We start from the raw sequence: 21,144 nt of genomic DNA on the forward strand, positions 1-21,144 counted from the left end.
AGCATTGCATCACTGCTTTTTGCAGATGATGTGGTGCAGTTGTCTTCCTCAAGCCGTAATGTCCAGCTCTCACTGGAGTGATTCGCAGCAGAGTGTAAAGCGGCCGGAAAAGGGTGGCATATTCCCTACGGGTTGGGAATGAGATCTTCCCCCAAGTGGAGGAGTTCACGTTTCTTGTGGTCTTCACAAGTAAGGGTAGGATGGAACGAGAGATCAACAGACGGGTCGGTGCAGCCTCTGCCGTCATTCGGACCCTGCACCCGTCGGTCATGGTGAAGAAGGAGCTGAGCCGAAAGGCAAAGCTCTCTATCTACGTTCCTACCTTCACCTATGGTCATGAACTGTGGGTTATGACAGAAAAAACACGATCCCGGATACAAATGGCTGAGATGAGTTTCCTCTGCAGGGTGGCTGGGCTCTCCCTTAGAGATAAGGTGAGAGGCTCAGTCATTGGGGAGGGACTCTATGTAGAGCTACTGCTCCTCCGCATTGAGAGGAGCCAGTTGAGGTGGCTCAGGCATATGATAAGGATGCCTCCTGGACACCTCCCTTGGGCATGTACCACCGGCGGAAGGGACGCCTCAGGACACGCCGAAGAGACTATGTCTCTCGGCTGGCATGGAACACCTTGGCATACAGTCGGATGTGCTGGAGGAAGTGGCTGGGGATAGGGACGTTTGGGCTTCTCTGTAAGGCTGCTGCCCCTGTGACGCGACCACGGATAAAGGGAAGATAATGGATGGATATATGGATGTTTTGCATTCTTCCGGATTGCATTTATTTACATAAATACTTAATGGTCAAGATAATGCCTTATTTTTCTGATCTTATGGGAATTTATATTTGTTAGCTTTTTAGTCGGTTGAACTGGGTTCATTAGACCAGCGGTTCTCAACTTGTTTGACTTCCGGACCCACCGTTTTAAAAAATGCAATCAAGAAAAAAAAAAAAAAAATCCACATTTCAAATTTGTTGTATGAAAAGATTGTGTATTTTAAACCAAAGATATAATTAATTTGCCACAATTGAAAAAAACGAAACGACCGGAAAAACCAGAACCAAGTAACAATATTCCCTTTAATGCTCAACTAGCTGCATTTTGAATCCAATTCAAAACGTTTCAATTCAGTAGCTGTATACAATTTTTAACAGACTCAACATGCACAAGAGTTAAATAAAAAAAGTGCAACTCCCGAGATATATTGCACAAAACACACTGAGATTTGGACCTCCTTTGTCTACAAGATAATAAAATCAGTATCTTATATATTAATTGCTGTACCTGTGTTTTGCCATGAAGATTTTTGTTTATGGTAACGTTTTGTACTAAATGATGTACATGAGTTCGAATTGTTGTTAAATGATACTGTATACTGCAACTGTTCTGCCGGTGAGAAACAGCTGTCTTCAAGAGCCCTATTGTGGTTAATATGGTAATTGATCGTTGCTATATTTTAATTTTAGTGTTGAATCCAGGTGCCAAATTGTTAATTTATGTTCTATGTTAAAAAAAATATTTAATATAATGTTTTTTTTTAAAAAAATGTTATGCAACCCTCGCTCTTACTGTAGTTTTAATTCCATGCGCCCTAAAGTTCAGTGCACCCAATATATGAAACATACATCGGCAAAATCTGTTTGTGGAGGGAGCAATTTATGATCTGGTGCACCTTATGGTGCGGAAAATACTGTAATTTCAATTCACGGTAGTCATGCAAGTGTTTTTTTTTTTTTTTATTATGCACATCAAAACTGTATTTCAGCAGTTTGACATTCTCCCCAACTTACTTCCACATTTACAACTGTAAAAAAGTAATTGTAAATTTCTACATCTAGATTACCGTTTAAAAGCTGCATTGTAGCCGATATATATTATTTGTTCAACATTCCTTGCTGCAACTCATCCAAGCGATAATGATCGATCAAGCACATGCTGGTAAACAATAAATTACCTTGAAAGTCTTCTGAATTTGGCAGCTTCACTCCGCAGATAACATAATCTAACGGAGTTGCCTGAGGAATTAGAATACAAGTTTTCGGTTACACACATATTTAAAAAAATAAATAAAAAATAAATCCTTAAACAGAGAGGCATTAAACAATGAAATAATTTAGAGATTTTGAAAACAAAAGATCAAGGGTACCAAGAAAGCTTTTTTACAATATATACTTCTGATAATAATAAATAGTGACTACTTGTTGAACAATAGCTTTGCACTCACCACATTGATGGGATAAATGTAGGAAAGCTCAGAAAGAAGCTGGCGGCAGCGGAACGTCAGTTGGGCATTGAACTTCAAGAACTGATCTCTAAGGAGATAACAACCCACACAAAACCAACACTAAGGCTAAAAGGGACAGTGTACAATATTTTACCTTTAGATGTTTCTGTATTGTGTAGTGTGACCAAAAATGAGTGTTCGGAAGCACGGTTGTGTTTCAAAATCGTCCCGCAATTGTCAAAACCCGCTAAGGAGAAACCTTTATTTATTTTGTATTTATCATTCAAGAACAAACCCAATTTAAAGGCTCAAATATTTGTTTAACAAAACGCAAATACTGTACTTTATAAACATTTTGTTACAAAAAAACCTTTTGTACTGCCAAATTATTATTCTAAAAATATTCTTACATTTACTTTGGCAAAATGACGTCTTCACAACACTCATGTCCTGGTTAGTAAGAAAAGGTTGAGTCATTTGGGCAAAGTAAGTATTTTAAACTTGCTCAAAGGAATTTTTATATAAGGTGCAACTTCTCGGTGCTTTACTGTTCTATCATTTCACCCCAAAATGAGATACGAACTCATTTTAGTGACGTTTGCACGAGTGACAAAATATACATCACACCCCTAGCCAAACGTTGAAAAAAAACTGCAATTTTTTTACTGTACACTGTACAACTTTTACATGACAAGTGTTCAATTTAAGTGCATCTTTTAATCCAATTTGCTAACATTTTGTGTATTAAGTTAGTTACACAATACAGAACAGTGGTTAACCATACTTTTTAGAGGGAGTGCAGTGTTGCCAAAAATATTGACTTGATGTACTACAGGGTGTCCCCAAAACCTGTTTTTTTTAATTATTTTTTTCTCTATTTCGATCTTTTCCCCCCAACATTTTACTTCTTTTTTCTATATTTTTTTTCCCTACTTTTTCATTTTTTCCTCTCTTTTTACTTAATCCTATTTTTTTGTTGGGATATTTTGTTTCATTTTTCCTAGCTTTTTTCTTCCTTTATCCTTTTTATATATCTTTTTTAATTATTTTTTTCTCTTTCCCTTTTGTATTTTCTTTTATTTTTTTGGCTTTATTTTTTTTCCATATTAAAGTCATTTTGTGCATAATGTTAGTTGGTAAAATAGGGATTAAGCAAAAAAAAAAAAAATCAAAAAAAATCTAAAGAGCTGTTTGAGAGCTGAAAGAGCTGCCTCTTTTCAGTGAGCTGAGCCGAAAAAGCAGGTTCCCCTAACAGAAACGGAAACTTGAGCGGCACCATTGACGCGGTTACATAGGTAAGTAAGGCCACGTAGCTTTGTAGTCTTAACTATGCAGACGATGACTTCAAAATACTATGTACAATCACACCGTGTTGTCTTGACCCACATGCACTTCTGGCCAAATTTTGCAATCGGATTTCATGAAAGGACCATGCTATAATTTCAGACTCTAGCCAACACATTGAAAAATCTCCAGTCTGGTCAATGGATTAAATACGGATTACATAGAAAAATTAAAATGTTCACATACCTCTTTGCAGTGCATTCGTTAAGCAGCATGCTTAAGGATTCCTTTTGTTCCTTTAGACTTTCATGTTGCGCTGAATACTTTTCCTCTAGAAGACATTAAATAGTAGGAAAATATATTTTAATGCTGTTCTGTCTCACTACATTTGAACATATAGTCAAAATGTACTTGGAAGCAAATAGTGTTTCATTTGAAAAATGTGCCAGCACAAAGCTAAATTGCATACAATTTGCAAAGAAAAAAAACAGACTGAAAGCAGTAACTTTTTAATGAGACCTTTTCAGGAGGTTTGAGTGAAAGTCCATCCTTGGTGGGATATCATGAGTCTGCAAAGTTTAATGAATGATTCCTTATTTAAAAAATGCCTTTTTTTCAACCTTGTTTATCACTTTTCTAAATCTACAAGCCTTTTGATGTCAGGTCATTACCTGATTTTTCTTCCTCCTTCTCAAACACTTGTTTCCCATAAATAAGTCTAAGTAATGTTACTTCTTTATGCGATAATAGTGAGACTTTGTAATAAAACCTGACCCTTTGAGCATTTACAGCCAACTAATTTTCATCAAGGGCCACCTCAATGTAATGGCTGTCCCCAAAGGGCCAGATGTAACTTAAAATATAGAACTAATGTAATGGGAATGTAAAAAATAATGTAACTACTCCTTCATGTAAAGAACTGAATTTGTTAAATGTGCAAGTCACAAACATTATAGTTAAATAAAAAAAAATTATGCGACACTAATACATGTTTTAAATTAAATACAGTGATACATCCACTACGAGATATTGGAGCTACGAGAAATTCGAGATACAACATGTCTTTCGAGTAACAATTTTGCCCGATATGTGGGAAATTAAAGTAACAAGAATGTCCAGACGTTACCACTAGAATCCGGGGCTTTAATGTAATTTTTTAGTATATATTTATCATATTTATCGAATTACTTTATTTTTATGTTGAATTGCTATTTGGTTGTGTGTTTAATAATCAGGGATAGGTTTAAGAGCAGCACGGCGGCGCAGTGGTTAGCGCGTGTGCGGCACAGTTCTAAGGTCTTGCGTGGGTTCAAATCCAGCTCCAGACTTCCTGTGCGGAGTTTGTATGTTCTCCCTGTGCTTGCGTGGGTTTCCTCCGGGCACTCCGGTTTCCTCCCACATTCCAAAAACATGCATGTCAGGTGAATTGGCTGGTCCAAATTGTCCCTAGGTGTGAATGAGCGAATGAGTTGTCTGTCCCCGTGTGCCCTGCAATTGGCTGGCAACCAGTTCAGGGTGTCCCCTGCCCACTGTCCGATGATTGCTGGGATGGGCTCCAGCACCCCCGCGACCCTACTGAGGATAAGCGGTGCTGATGAGATGAGATGAGATGATGAGGTTTAAGAGCTATTAAGGTTGGATGCTCTTGGGGAGGCCGGGAACAAATGAACAAGTTTTCAGTTATTTAGTCGTGGGAAAATTTGCTCCAGACAAAAAAAAAAATTCTAGATACAAGCACAAAATGGGAATAAATTAAATGTCAAAAGTAGAAGGACCAGTGTATAACTGAGAAGTTTTTATTTAGATAACAATATATTCTTGGGCATTTTAGGAATAACTTTATTTCTCAATTCTACTCATCGATACAGATATGCTGGTGTGTACTGGCGCTGTGCTGTCAATTCGCAGATATTGTATTTGGCAGGAATAAAATTCAAGCACTTTCCAAAACTTGAATACACAAGATTAAAATTGAAGCATTTTCAATTATTCTAAGCACGCCTTGGTTTACTGATGAAACTAGAACCCTTGAACAAGAATGCAGGAAATTGGAAAGAAAATGGCGCGCTACCAAGCTTGAGGTTTTCTATCAAACCTGGTGTGACAGCTTGTTAAAGTATAAAGCGGCCCTTGCCTCTGCAAAATCGGCCTACCTTTCGAAGGTGATTGCGTCTCAAAAGAACAATCCCAAAGTCCTTTTTGACACTGTAGCATTGCTTACAAGGCAACAGACTATCGCAGATAGTTCGACGCACTCTGCTCATGACTTAATGGTCTTCTTTACTAAGAAGATTCAATGCATACAGGAAGAAATTGCTTAAGAAATTATTAATACCACACATATTAAAGGGCTGAAATCTACAGATGCACGACAGGGTGGCTGTCCAGGGAAATTGTCCGGTTTTAGTGAACTGTCACTTGATGACCTCAAACAGGTGGTGAATGCGGCCAAACCGACAACTTGCCAGTTCGACCGGCTCCCAGGTTCACTTAGTAAAAGTATTTTTGGCGTCCTTGGTCCTTCAGTTCTAAATATTACAAACATATCACTCTCCTCAGGTGTAGTTCCAGCAGCTTTTAAGTCCGCCGTTATTAAACCCACACTGAAACGACCCAACCTTGATCCAGAAATCTTGTGTAATTATAGACCTGTGTCAAACCTACCTTTCCTTTCTAAAGTACTTGAAGAAGTAGTGGCACAGCAGCTGAATGATTTCATATCCGAGAATAACCTTTTTGAATCCATGCAATCAGGATTCAGGGCTAACCACTCTACTGAGACAGCTCTGATCAAGGAAACAAATGATCTCCTACTGGCAATGGATTCTGGCGCTTCATCACTTTTGCTGCTGCTGGATCTTAGTGCTGCTTATGACACAGTGCACCACAATTTCCTACTAGAACGGTTGGAAAAATGGATTGGTCTCTCAGGAACCGTCCTCTCGTGGTTTAGATCCTACCTCTCAGATAGGACGCACTGTGTTCAATATGGTGAAATGACATCTGAGCCCTTTAATGTTACCTGTGGTGTTCCGCAGGGTTCAGTGCTTGGCCCGCTTCTTTTCAGCATTTACTTGCTTCCATTGGGAGATATTATTCGCAAGTACAATATCAGCTTCCACTGCTACGCAGACGACACTCAACTTTATCTTCCGTTGGAGGAATCTCCCACACTAAACTGTGGAAATTTGGAGGCCTGCCTTATTGAGATAAAAGAGTGGATGTCACTTAATTTCTTGCGTCTTAACTCTGAATAAGACCGAAATGTTAGTCATTGGTCCATCTAAATGCCGTGACTTATTCTCAAAAACTGCTGTGAACATTGACAAATGTCACATCACACAGAGTGACTCAGTTAAAAATTTAGGTGTCATGTTTGACCCTGATCTATCCTTGGAAATGCATGTAAAGAAAATTACTAGAACCGCTTTCTTCCATCTTCGTAACATTGCTAGAATCTGTTCAATACTGTCTCAGTCGGATGCGGAAATTATAATTCATGCGTTTGTTACCTGCCGTCTCGATTACTGTAATGCACTACTCTCTGGTCTCCCGAAGTCTAGAATCAAGTCTCTTCAGCTGGTACAAAATGCCGCAGCGAGGCTTTTAACTAGGACAAAAAAGTACGATCACATAACACCGATTTTGGCTAACCTGCATTAGCTCCCAGTTAGCCTTAGATGTGATTTCAAGGTTCTCTTAGTATTATACAAAATCATACATGGACTTGCTCCCTCTTATCTTTCAGATCTGATTTGCCCCTATGTCCCAGTCCGAAGCCTACGATCTGAGAGTGCCGGCCTTCTGGTGATCCCAAGTGTTCTGCTGGTTCGAGAGCGTTCTCCATCCGGGCACCGGTGCTGTGGAATGCTCTTCCCCCTGAGATCCGATCTGCAACCTCAGTGGAAATGTTTAAATCTAAACTTAAAACTCACTTCTACTCCATAGCATATGAATAACCTACTCTTCTCGTCGGCAGAAAAATAGTCTGTGTAATATAGTGTAATAATCTGTGAAGCCCTTTAAGACTCTTCGTGATTTAGGGCTATACAAATAAAAATGACTTGACTTGACTTAATGGCCTTTTCCGCAGTAGTCTAGTACCCCTGGCCATTAGACTGTTAAATGGTCAATCTAACATATAGTTAACCTAAATCTAAACGGCTGCTAATCTGACTTTTTGCACTACTGGCAGTTCTTTATAGCTCGCCACTCCTTGCACATTTGCTCTCTGCACTATTGTACTTACAGCGTTATTGTTACAGTGTTACTGTTACTGTTTACCTGACTTGTTAACCTGACTGCCCATTTTGCACATCTGGTTAGCTACTCCTCTTGCACTATCGGCATTATGGTAAAATACTATACGTAGCCATAATACAATACAACTTTTACTTATATCTGTACATTCGAGGAAACTGTGCGGGTCAGATGTATCGACATTTCGTTCTGTATACACGTGTACTAGAATGACAATAAAGTATATCTGAATCTGAATCTGAATTTAATCCTGAGGCCATCTGCTGCCATCCCTATAAATTTGGATAAGCCTCGCTCGGGTCCCTTTCCTCACATGGTTAGTCTTTGCCTTTCCATTATCATATTTTATTTCATTTACTATTTATTTTTGTTTTTACTGTATTTTAATCATTACGTGTGTCCATGTATTTCATAGTTTTGGTTGTAGGGTGGGGATAAAGGAGGGGATTTTATTGATTTATTGTACACTGAATGTATTTATCCAGCACTTTGAGTTGCAATTCATTGCCTGAAAAGTATATTGGCATCAGTACTTTCATTCAAAACAGTGTTTTCCAACGAATGTGCCGGGGCAAGCTAATGTGCCATGAGACATTGTCTAGTGTACTGCAGAAAGTTTCCTAATTTTATCTTAGCAAAAAAAAGAAGAAAAGAAGAAGCAGTAAAATAATAATAATTGATATAGTTTGATGGCGTTTTTTAAAATTAAAATGCTAAAAAAATCTATAAAATAAATGAATCAAAGTAAACATATTACACACAATTTTACTAAAAATAAAAAAAGATGTAATGTTGAAAAAAAGCGTTTCGTCTGGCAAATATTTTTTTTCTAAAATGACAAGATAAAGATGTCAACTGTAAGAAAGTAAGATTCCACTGCAAAAGGTCTTTTGCTGATGTACTTATTCTTAATTTACTATAAAATTCTGAAACGGGTAGAATATTGTAAAAAAATGTTTGTTCCCCTGCAGATAATTTTTTCATTTTACATTAAATGTTATTTAAAAAAAAAAAAGATATCAAAATGTTGTGAAACATGAAAATAAGGTTAAAAATATATTAAAATCGTGAACCAAAATGAAATTGAAAAAATACATTATACTCTTATTCTATGTGACCTTATGGTTTAATATTCAAAAAACTGGTGCTGGGAATGTGTGCCTCAAGATTTTTTAACAATAAAAAATTGTGTCTAGGCTCAAAAAAAGGTTAAAAAACCCTGATTTAAAGCCTTAATGTGTAATATTTGACTACTAGATGGCACTGTTGTCTAATGCGACCAAAAACCACCGCCACAGCAAGCAACAAGACTTAGACAAACATGGCGGCGACCTAAGTTGGGATACCTAAACCCCAGCGTGTAATATTTGACCACTAGCCCTGTTGTCAAATGCTGCTACGCTGTGGCACTGGTTTTCATTTCCAAACATGGCGACAACTACTAGGTCAGGATTCCACAATGTTAAAGAAATACAAATTTCTCAACGAATGATATTTTATTAAAACAAACATTAGTTTTATCAGTTTCTGAAATAACGTCTGCCCTGACGCCCGGGGCGTGCATCTTTTACGTCGGACATACAACTTACAAAACGTCTACGCCCGGGTGGCCCACAACTTTTTCAAGTAAAAAAAAAAAAGAAAGAAAACATAAAAAAACGACAGATTTTTCTTTTAAATTAAACGTTTGGTTTATTCTGATTTCGAAATCTTAGTTTGGTTTGGAAATTTCGGTTTGTTTGGCAATTTGCATACTCGGCAGCCAATCAGAAGCCTGTATCAAAAAACTTTGTGCTTCCAGACTTTCCCGAGCCTTATAAGGTTGCGCATTTGCATATAATTTTCCAAAATAGACGCACAGAGAACACAAGAAAAACTGAGAAGTGGTTAGGAATCAAGCCATAACTTCAGCCCTAGAAGAAAGTTTCAATAGAAGCTAACAAAATTGATGACGCTACAAAATGTAAACGTACATAAAAGTATCGTGGAAAGAGGAAATCACGTGGCTTGTAGCAGACGACGCAACACAAACATTACATGAATGAAGATGAGTCAATAAAGGTACATACTGATGGCAGATGGAAAACAGCGATGTCATATACATGCGATGAATGTTATAAGCAGATTTATAATAAACTTAATTTTAAAATGTTCTGTTAAATATTCTGATTATCAATCTTTAATACTTTGCAACAATGTTTTTTTTTTTTGCGATTAGTCGTCTTATTGTGTTTCAAGTTGTGAAAAATGGGGCAGGCAACTTTATGACTCTGAAAAGTTTCCTGCCCTGATGCCGGTAACTTGTTGTCATGAGTTTCAGACACTGATGTTGTAGTTCATGTATTTTTGCCTGGTATTCAAATACAGTTTTTTTTGTATTGTCTTACTGAATTCAAGTTTAGTGTACCACTACGAGGCACTAAATACTACACACTGTCCCTTTGAAAAACAAGTTTGTATCTTACCGTTCTTCTGATGCTGTAAGATCTCTTTCTGCCTCATTTCAATTTCCCTGCCGAGAGCTTTCTTCTGCCTCTGCAGATCACTATGTAGTGCAGCTAAACGCAGCTGCATGCACTCTCGCTCCTTTTTCTGCACCCAAAAAATGAAAAAGGAGCTTAAAAAAGAAAGAAGTCGTTGCAGCAATAAATTGTTTATGCCTCGTCAGAATATATGATTGGCCACCGTGAGGATAGCAGCTGTGCCGCAACCTTACGTCTCATCATTGATATATATAAAAGAAAAATTATATTAAATGGTTGTCTGGACTATTTTTTTTTGAATTGGAGATTTCTATCAATGTTTCTATTAAAAATGAGCAGCGCATAGACTTTAGAAGTTAAGGTAAGACAATAAAACCTAATTTTCTATGCTACAGTTCATATATTGCTTTCTTGCTCTGCCAATCACATGATGAATAGATTGTTGGTTAATTTATTTGTAAATTTGACTATCCCTTACCAGGCAGGAACCTCACCACACATCACTCTATAACAGTGGTTCTCATTTCCTTTTTTCTTTTCATTTTTCTTTTTCCCTATTTTCCTTTCTTGTCTTCATTTTTTCCCTTTTCTTTTGCTTTTTCTTACTTTTCTTATTTTTTGCTTTTTTCTATGCTTTCTTTCTTCTCTTAAACCTTATTTTCAATTTTCTTTTCTCTTTCTTAGCAAATTACTGGACAAAAAAAGAAAAGAAAAATGTTGCAGTTTGGTCACGGAGTCTTGGTGGTTTGGATTCTTCCCAGTGCTCATTAGCACTCATTTGGTTGCGCTACACAATACAGCAAAATCTAGTGGAAATATATTGAACACTGTCCCTTTAAGCCAGAGGTTCTCCAATAATGGGTTGGGATGGGTTCCGACACCTACGCAGAAAATGGATGGATCATTGTGTCCATTTAAGAACATTTATATTGCTTATATATTGCATATATATATATATATATATATATTACTTATTATTTTATTATTTTCTTAAGCAAAGAAAAAAAAACATATTTACTGCTAAAATCTCTTGTGCGTTTGTGTGCAAGAATCGGAAAAAAAATGGAAGTGAAGCTTGGAAAATAACATCCATCCATCCATTTTCTGCGCAGCTTACCCTCACTAGGTTTGCGGGGGTGCTGGAGCCCATTCCAGCCATCTTTGGGCAGTGGGCAGGGGACCCCCTGAACCGGTTGCCAGCCAGTCTCAGGGCACACAGAGATAAACCATTCACCCGCTCATCCACACCTATGTACAATTTGAACCAGCCGATTAATCTGAGATGCATGTTTTTGGAATGTGGGAGGAAACAGAATGCCTAGAGAAAACACATGCAAGTACGGGGAGAACATGCAAACTCCACAAGGGGAGGCTGCAGTGACTGAACTTGAACCCTGGAGTTCCGCACCGTATGGGTGTGCGCTTACCACCCAACCACGTGCCACCGAATAAGTAATATACTCAACAGAAACATAAAACGATTAATTTCTCTTACCTGATATGAAGTGTGCAAGCTAAACCGGGGATTTTTTTATTACTGGCTCACGTCACTTCTTTTTCTTTGAGTGTATGATGGGATCCAGTAAAACTTAAATTTAAAACAAACGAAAAACATGACAATTTAACGCCAAACTAGCAGAAACAAAAGCTTGTTTCTTTAGTATTTTGACCAACGCGGAGTATAATTTTTCCTCCAGGCAAAACCCCATCCACCGGATACGTCACAATGTTTACAAACAATTGAAAGGGTCTATAAATACTGAATAAGGAGTCAGCGCTGCACCTCTACCCCCAAGTTTAAGTAAATCTGTGGGAAAAAGAAAAAAGAAAAAAGGAAATGACAGAAAATTAAGTAGACAAGGAAAGGCGAAATTAAAAGAGATTAAAATAATAATAAAAAGGATAAAGGAAGAAAAAGAAGATAACAATAAAAAATAAAAATACATAAGCAAAAGAAAATACAAAATGAAAAAAGAGACAATGAAGATGAGAAAAAGAAAATAAGAAACAAAAAAAGAAAAAATGATAACAGTTATCAGGTCAATCTAATTGAATAGGGGCAAGTGAATGCACTCACCCGCACTGTAATTGTTGCTGTAGTTCTTAGCTTCTCCTCAATTTCCTTTCCAAACTTCTGCACTGTCACTTGAGTCTGTTTGATTGCTCTTTGGGCTGTGTGGAGCCTGCAATATGACAGACAAAAATGGCATTTGTTCATTATAAAATGTCTAGCGCATTTTCTGGATCAGTGGTTGACAAAGCCAGGCGCCACTGGAGCTCTATTAATTTCTCTCTTTTACTGTTTTTTTTTTCTTATTCTTTATCTCTCATTTCCCCTCACTTCACTCTCACTCTCTCACTCACTCACTCAGTCACTCTCACTCTTTCCTTCTTTCTCTAATTTTCACTCCCTCTTCCATAGTTGAATATTCCTGGTATATCTGTAGTATTTTTGTAGTATTACTGCAGTTTTTGTATTATTTCTTTAGTATTTTGTAGCAGTTCCATAGTTGATTTTTGTAGCGTTTACTGTATTTGTATTTGTGCAGTATTTTTGTCAATCTTTCTCTAGTATTATATTAATTTGTACTATAGTATTATATTTGTATCATAGTATTATTGTAGTGATATTTTGGTTGTATCTATGTAAAAGTATTTTTGAAGTATTTCAATAATTTAATTTTCCTAGTATATCTGTAGTATTTTGTAGTATTACTGCAGTTTTATTTTTGTCTTATGTCTGTAGCATTTTTGTAGCATTTCCATAGTTGTTTTTTGAAGTATATTGATAGTATTTTGGGCATTACGTAATGTATTTGTAGTCTTTCTGTTGTAATATTTTTGTAGCTGACACACAAGGGGATAATGGGGACAAACTTGGTTTACTGGTATAATGTTACTGTTTTTGTAATATTTCTGTGGTATTTTTTGTAGTATTTTTATACAATTTTCTAGTGTTATCTGTAGTATTTTTGTAGTGTTAGTGGAGTTTTCTAGTTGTATTTGTTGTATTGTAGTATTACTGTAGTGGTATTTATGTAGTATTTTTGAATAGTATTTTCGAAGTATTCCCAAAGTAATGTTTTTGTAGTATTTTTGTAATATTTTTGTAGCATTTCTGTTGTAGTATTATTATCGTTTCGCTTTGGTATTTTTATAATATCGCCGTTTTTATTCAATTTATTATTCATTTGGTTTTGTAGTTATTTTGTCCTGTTTTTGTAGTATTTCCGTTGCAACATTTTTGTTGCTGACACACAAAGGGATATTGGGGACAAAGTTAGCAACAAAAAAACATATGTATTCAAAATACTTTCAATTACTATCAGATATATTGCCATTGTTGACCATTTTGGTTTGGCAGGCTTGTTTAAAAAGTCTGACAAGATGCATGTGGCCCCGTGGGCCTTCGTTTACCAACCCTTAGGATAGAGGGCCAAATAAAAAGTTTGGCTTCAAGCCGAGGGCCACACTGATCGAATGTTAAGAAGGAAAGAAGCTGCTAAAGCTAGTTGCTACTGTCGTGCCCGTCACAGCCAGTGACTCCTAAAACAATGCTTGACAGTACCAAAGCTAAAAGCTAATCCCTTGGGTCAAATATTCACTTAGTTCAGGATGATGACTGCCAAAACTCTAATAAAAATAATACCTATAATGAGGAGAGAAAAATATTTCTTTGAAATGCATTTTTTTTAAAACTTCCAATGTTTTAATTGAAATTATTGATGCTAAGAGCTGTCTAGCAACCTCAGTTGCTAAGGGTAATAAAGCAAAAAGTATTGGCAGCTTTTGTGGCGGGCCACATATTGTTAATTTTATGAAAATCTTCGATCACCAGCCGTAACTGGCCCCTGGGCCGGACTTTGGACATGCCTACTCTATGAAGTCATTGTTGTGGATTATTGGAGTCGAGCTTGACATGAGGAGAACGCAATAGTTCAAAACGGTAAATTCCAGGTTTGTTTCTCCCGAATGTAAATGTCAGCGAATGTTATTATTAATCGCCTTGGGCTGTCAAGGAATGACATTCCTCTTTGCCAAGTAAAAACATTCTTCTTGGCGGGGAACATGCAGTAAAACAGACCCCAACGAGTTCTTGGAAATTATGAAAATCGAAAGAGGGCAAAACGTTCTGTCTGGTAGCGTGCATTTTGAGATAAACACGTGCGTCATCGCAAGGGGGACGGGCTAATGTAATATGAGATGTTGTCTTAGGATATAAAATGCCAATTGTCTCTGAGACAAATGAGATCTCTGTTGAAGATAATCGAAGGAGCTCTCCCTCTCACACCAAGACTTCTCCCTGCATCTTGTTTTACCTATTTTGGGGCATATTTCTCAGGCTGCTCCGAAATCATCGCTCCGGAAGTAGAAACTCCCTCCTCAAATTCAACTCAAATTTAACAAAATGCTGAGTGCAAACCGTAAGTTTGCCTATCCAAATACATCAGTCAGTCAACTATTTACTTGATTGATTTCGTAGGAAATTTTAGTCAATACAAAATTTTAAATTTTACAAACTAATACATCTCTATTATGTGTATCACCTTGTGACTACATGACTGTAAATACCTAGAGTTAAATACACAATATTTTACATTTAACAAAATAAATCAGATCTATGTAATCCCATTACCTTTATGAAATCTTGCAGAAATACTATCTTACCGAAGCAAAGAGAAGACACTGTAGGAATTTCTGACCGAGCTTTGGTCAACCTGAAGAAGACTATTTTTCGTTTGCTCCAAATGCTCCTGCAAAAAGAATAAATTTAAAAAAAACATAAATAAATAAAAGCCACATTGCTACAAATCCTTCATGCAATAGCTATGAAAAAGAATACCTTATGGTCAAAGTCGGCCGCATAGAATCCATCGTTTAAGCCAAAAAGGATCTCGTTGGTACTCCTGGATCGAATCTGTGCAAATAGCAATACAATTTAATATATTGTTTAGGTCGTGGGAGGCCAAACTATGTTTCGGGGGCCACATGGAGGCTTTTTAATCCAGCCTGCCCAACCAAAATAGTTAAAATACTAGAACAATATATATATATATATATATATATATATATATATATATATATATATATACAGGACTGTCTCAGAAAATTAGAATATTGTGATAAAGTTCTTTATTTTCTGTAATGCAATTAAAAAAACAAAAATGTCATACATTCTGGATTCATTACACATCAACTGAACTATTTCAAGCCTTTTATTATTTTAATATTGCTGAATTTGGCTTACAGCTTAAGAAAACTCAAAAATCCTATCTCAAAATATTAGAATATCATGAAAAAGTATACAAGTAGGCTATTCAACTAATCACCTGAATCATCTAATTAACTCGAAACACCTTGCGAGGGTTTCCTGAGCCTTAAAAACACTCAGCTTGGTTCAGTAAACTAAATCACAAGTATGGGGAAGACTGCTGATCTGACTGCTGTTCAGAGGACCATCATTGATACCCTCCATCAGGAGGGTAAGACACAAAAAGAAATTTCTCAAAGAGCAGGCTGTTCACAGAGTGCAGTTTCAAAGCATATCCACAAAAAGTCTGTTGGAAGGGAAAAATGTGGCCAGAAACGCTGCACAACCAAGAGAGATGACCGCAGCCTTAACAAAATTGTGAAGAAGAGCCGCTTCCAGAATTTGGGGGAGCTTCAAAGACAGTGGGCTGAAGCTGGAGTCCATGTATCAAAAGCCACAGTTCACAGACGTGTCCGGGAAATGGGCTACAATAGCCGTATTCCCATGGTCAAGCCACTTCTGAAATCAAGACAACGGAAGAAGCGTCTGACTTGGGCTATGGAGAAGAAGCACTGGACAGTTGCAGAGTGGTCCAAAGTCCTCTTTTCAGACGAAAGCAAGTTTTGCATTTCATTTGGAAGTCAAGGCGCCAGAGTCTGGAGAAATGCTGGAGAGGAGCAAAATCCAAGTTGCTTGAAATCCAGTGTGAAGTTCCCACAGTCAGCAATGGTTTGGGGAGCCATGTCAGCTGCTGGTGTTGGTCCACTGTGTTATCAAGTCCAGAGTAAATGCAACTGTGTACCAAGAGATTTTAGAGCACTACATGCTTCCATCTGCTGAAAAGCTCTATGGAGATGAGGATTTCATTTTCAAGCATGATCTGGCACCTGCCCACAGTGCCAAAACCACCAGTAACTGGTGCACTGACCATGGCATCACTGTCCTTGATTGGCCTGCTAATTCCCCTGACCTGAACCCCATCGAGAATTTGTGGGGTATAGTTAAGAAGAAGATGAAAGACACCAGACCTACAAATGCAAATGAGCTGAAGGCCGCTATCGAAGCATCCTGGGCATCAATAACACCTCAGCAATGGCACAGGCTGATTGCCTCCATGCCACGCCGGATTGATGCAGTAATCCGTGCAAAAGGATTCCCAACCAAGTACTGAGTGCATCAATGGACATTTTCAAATGTTTGATTTAGTTTTGCTGTTATAAAATTATTTTTTTACTTGGTCTGAGGAAGTATTCTAATATTTTGAGATAGGATTTTTGAGTTTTTTTCAGCTGTAAGCCAAAATCAGCAATATTCAAATAATAAAAGGCTTGAAATAGTTCAGTTGATGTGTAATGAATCCTGTATATATATATAAAATAGTAAATAGAGTACTAATAATACATATTTTGGGGGTGCCAGCTTTGTCCCCATGTTTGAGTACTACAAAAATACTACCAGAGAAATATTACAAAATTAAAAACAGGGACCTAATATTTTATTTTACTTTGACTTTCACAAAAGGAAAACAGGAAACATGACAGAAATGATTAAAAAAATTCTAACATTAATACAAAAATAATAAAATAGCAGTGTCTGAAATAACATCTGCCCGGACGCCCGGGGCGTGCATCTTTTACGTTGGGCATGCAACTTACACTACGTCTCTGCCTGGGTGGCCGACAACTTTTTTCAAGAATGAAAAAAAAAAAAAATTTCGCTTTGATTTTTTTTTTTTTTCTTTCAAACGTTTGCTTTATTCCGATTTCGAAGTCTTCGTTCGGTTTGGAAATTTCGGTTCGTTTGGCAATTGACATACTTGGCAGCCAATCAGAAAACTGCATCGAATAACTTCATGCTTCCGGACTATTGACCGTTATAGGGTCATGCATTTGCATTTGTTTTCCAAAGTAGACGCACAGAGAACACAAGAAAAATCGATAAGTGGTCAGGAATCAAGCCAAAACCTCAGCCCAAGAAGAAAGATTTGAAAGAAGCGACACAAAATTTATGACGCTGTAAAACGTAAACGTGCATTAAACGCATGGAAGAGGAGTTCATGTGGCTTATAGCAGACGATAATAAACTTAATTTTAAAGTGGTGTTCTGCAATATATTCTGATTATCAATCCTTAATACTTTGCAAGAATGTTTTTTTTGTGATTAGTAGGCAACTTTGAAAAGTTGCCTGCCCGATGTTCGGTAACTTTTGTCATGAGTTTCAGACACTGACAATAGAAAAACTACTTCAAAAATACAAAGACGGCAATATGAAAAAATAATACTACAGAACAACAACTACAGAAATACTACTGAAGTAATACAAACCCAAGCAAAAGGTATGGAATCATCTGTCTTGAGCAACTACTCACTTCGGCATTTTATTCTGTAAGAACAAACACCAATCTAAAGCATAAAATAATGATGAAGTTTTTCAAAAGTACAACTACTTGGCATTCAGGAACACTGAAAGAAAGAAATACAAAAACTATGTGGTGGTCAGTAAATGCTATTTTTATAGACCAGGCACAGGGCACAAAATATGGAATCACTCCATTCTCCATCCATCCATTATCTTCCGCTTATCCGGGGTCGAGTCGCGGGGGCAGCAGCCTTAAAAGGGATGCCCCAACGTCCCTATCCCCAGCCACCTCCTCCAGCTCATCCGACGGGATCCCGAGGCGTTCCCAAGCCAGCCTAGAGACATAGTCTCTCCAGTGTGTCCTGGGTCGCCCCCCGGGGCCTCCTGCCGGTGGAACATGCCCGTAACACCTCCTGAGGGAGGCGTACAGGAGGCATCCTTATCAGATGCCCGAGCCACCTCAACTGGCTCCTCTCAATGCGGAGGAGCAGTGGCTCCCGGACGACTGAGCTTCTCACCTTGTCTCTAAGGGAAAACCCAAAGATCCTGGGGAGGAAACTCATTTCGGCCACTTATACGTATACGGGATCGTGTTCTTTCGGTCATGACCCAAAGTACATGACCATAGGTGAGGGTAGGTACGTAGATCGACCGGTAGATCGAGAGCTTTGCCTTTCGGCTCAGCTCCCTCTTCACCACGCCGGACTGGCACAGGGTCCGAATGACGGCAGACGCTGCACCGACCTGTCTGTCGATCTCCCGTTCCATCGTACCCTCACTTGTGAACAAGACTCCAAGATTCTTGAACTCCTCCACTTGGGGCAAGATTTCATTCCCAACCCGGAGGGAGTATGCCACCCTTTTGAGTACCATGGTCTCGGACTTAATGGGCTGCGAATCGCTCCAACGAGAGCTGAAGATCATGGCCTGAGGAAGCTAACAGCAGCACGTCATCTGCAAAAAGCAGTGACGCAATGCTGAGGCTCCCAAACCGGATTCCATCCCCCCACCAAGACTGCGCCTAGAAATTCTGTCCATAAAAGTTATGAACAGAATCGGTGACAAAGGGCAGCCCTGGCGGAGTCCAACCCTCACCGGGAACGAATCCAACTTACTGCCGTCAATGCGGACCAGACTCTGGCACCAAGAGTACAGGGACCGCACAGCCCGGATAAGACTGTGCGGTACCCCACACTCCCGAAGCACCCCCCACAGGGCCTACCGAGAAACACGGTCGAATGCCTTCTCCAAGTCGACAAAACACATGTAGACCGGACAGGCAAACTCCCATACACCCTCAAGGACCCTGCAGAGTGTGTAGAGCTGGTCCAGTGTTCCACGGCCAGGACGAAAACCTCACTGTTCCTCTTGAATCCGAGATTCGACCTCCTGGCGGACCCTCCTCTCCAGTACCACTGAATAGACCTTACCGGGAGGCTGAGAAGTGTGATTCCCCTGTAGTTGGAACACACTCTCCGGTCCCCCTTCTTAAAGAGGGGAACCACCACCCCAGTCTGCCAGTCCAGAGGCACGTCCCCGATGTCCACGCGATGTTGCAGAAGCGTGTCAACCATGACATGCCCACAACATCCAGAGCCATAAAAAACTCTCATCGCAGATCTCATCGACCCCCGGGGCCTTGCCACGGAGGAGCTTCTTGACCACCTCGGTGACTTCAACCCCAGAGATGCGAGAGCCCAACTCGGAGTCCTCCGGCTCTGCTCCCCCAGAGGAAGACGTGTCGGTGGGATTGAGGAGGTCTTCGAAGTACTCCGATTCACAACGTACCGGGTCGAGGTCAGCAGCGCCTTATCAGCACTGTTCACAGTTCCGAAGCCGTTCGGAAGTCGGCTTCCATGGCCTCTCCAAACTCCTCCCATGACCGAGTTTTTGCCTCAGCAACTGCCATAGCCGCATTCCGCTTGGCCAGCCGATACCTGCCAGTTGCTTCCAGAGTCCCACAGGCCAGGAAGGCCTGATAAGACTCTTTCTTCAGCTTGACGGCATCCCTCACCCCTGGTGACCACCACCGGGTCTGAAGGTTGCCGCCGCGGCAGGCACCGACTACCTTACGGCCACAGCTCCGATCAGCCGCCTCGACAATGGAGGCGCGGAACATGGTCCACTCGCACTCAATGTCCCCCGCCTCCCACGGGACATGGGCAAAGTACTGCCGAAGGTGTGAATTAAAACTTCTTCTGACAGGAGATTCTGCTAGCCGTTCCCAACAGACCCTCACAACAAGCTTGGGTCTGCCAGGTCGGACCGGCATTTTCCCCCACCATCGGAGCCAACTCACCACCAGGTGGTGATCAGTTGACCACTCCACCCCTCTTTTAACCCGAGTGTCCAGAACATGCGGCCGCAGGTCAGACGAAACAACGACAAAGAAGATTATCGAACTACGGCCTATGGTGTCCTGTTGCCAAGTGCACATATGGACACCCTTATGTCTGAACATGGTGTTCGTTATGGATAAAACATGACGGGCACAGAAATCCAAAAACAAAACACTCAGGTTTAGGTGAAGGGGCCGTTCTTCCCAATCACGCTCCTCCAAGTCTCACTGTCATTGCCCACGTGAGCGTTGAAGTCTCCCAGCAGTACGAAGGAGCCCCCAGGGGGCGCTCTCTCAAGCACACCCTCCAAGGACTCGAAGAAGGGTGAGTACTCTGAACTGCTATTTGGTGCATAAGCACAAACAACAGTCAGGACCCGTCCCCCAATCCGAAGGCGGAGGGAGGCTACCCTCTCATCTACTGGGGTGAATCCCAACATACAGGCGCTGAGCCGTGGAAAAACTAATATGCCCACACCGGCTCTGCGTCTCTCACCACGGGCAACTCCAGAGTGGAAGAGAGTCCAACCCCTCTCGAGAGGACTGGTACCAGAGCCCAAGCCGTACGTGGAGGTGAGTCCGACTATATCTAGTCGGAAGTTCTCAACCTCACACACCAACTCGGGCTCGTTCCCTGCCAGAGAGGTAACATTCCATGTCCCAAAAGCCAGTTTCTGTAGCCGGGGATCGCCGCTACCCAGCTCTCTACACAGCCGACCCCTTTGGCCCTTCCTACAGGTGGGGGGCCCATGGGAAGAGGGTCCCACGTCGACCCTCCGGGCTGTGCCTGGCCGGACCCCATAAGCAAAGGGTCGCCCCATAAGCAACAGGCGCTCGCCAGCGGACCCCACCTCCAGGCCTGGCTCCAGAAGGGGGCCCCGGTAACCCGCGTCCGGGTGAGGGAGATTGTAGACTAACATTTTTTATCTTCATAAGGGGTCTTCTGA

General features: G+C 40.0%; 1 protein-coding gene across 1 annotated transcript in view; it reads right to left on the reverse strand.

The window, feature by feature from the left end:
• Positions 1-21,144, reverse strand: part of uvrag (UV radiation resistance associated gene) — a 112,244-nt gene that overhangs the window by 39,572 nt on the left and 51,528 nt on the right. Inside the window, exons 5-11 of the mRNA XM_088321605.1 lie at positions 15,093-15,167; positions 14,918-15,003; positions 12,327-12,432; positions 10,232-10,358; positions 3,753-3,837; positions 2,223-2,310; positions 1,953-2,013 (exon numbers count right to left, since the gene is read on the reverse strand). Coding sequence (XP_088177731.1) covers positions 1,953-2,013; positions 2,223-2,310; positions 3,753-3,837; positions 10,232-10,358; positions 12,327-12,432; positions 14,918-15,003; positions 15,093-15,167 — 628 coding nt within the window. The remainder of the gene's footprint in view (positions 1-1,952; positions 2,014-2,222; positions 2,311-3,752; positions 3,838-10,231; positions 10,359-12,326; positions 12,433-14,917; positions 15,004-15,092; positions 15,168-21,144) is intronic.

This window comes from Urocampus carinirostris, chromosome 17 (genome assembly GCF_059441175.1).
Source record: "Urocampus carinirostris isolate Australia breed hairy pipefish chromosome 17, RoL_Ucar_1.0, whole genome shotgun sequence".
Classification (NCBI taxonomy): Eukaryota; Metazoa; Chordata; class Actinopteri; order Syngnathiformes; family Syngnathidae; genus Urocampus; species Urocampus carinirostris.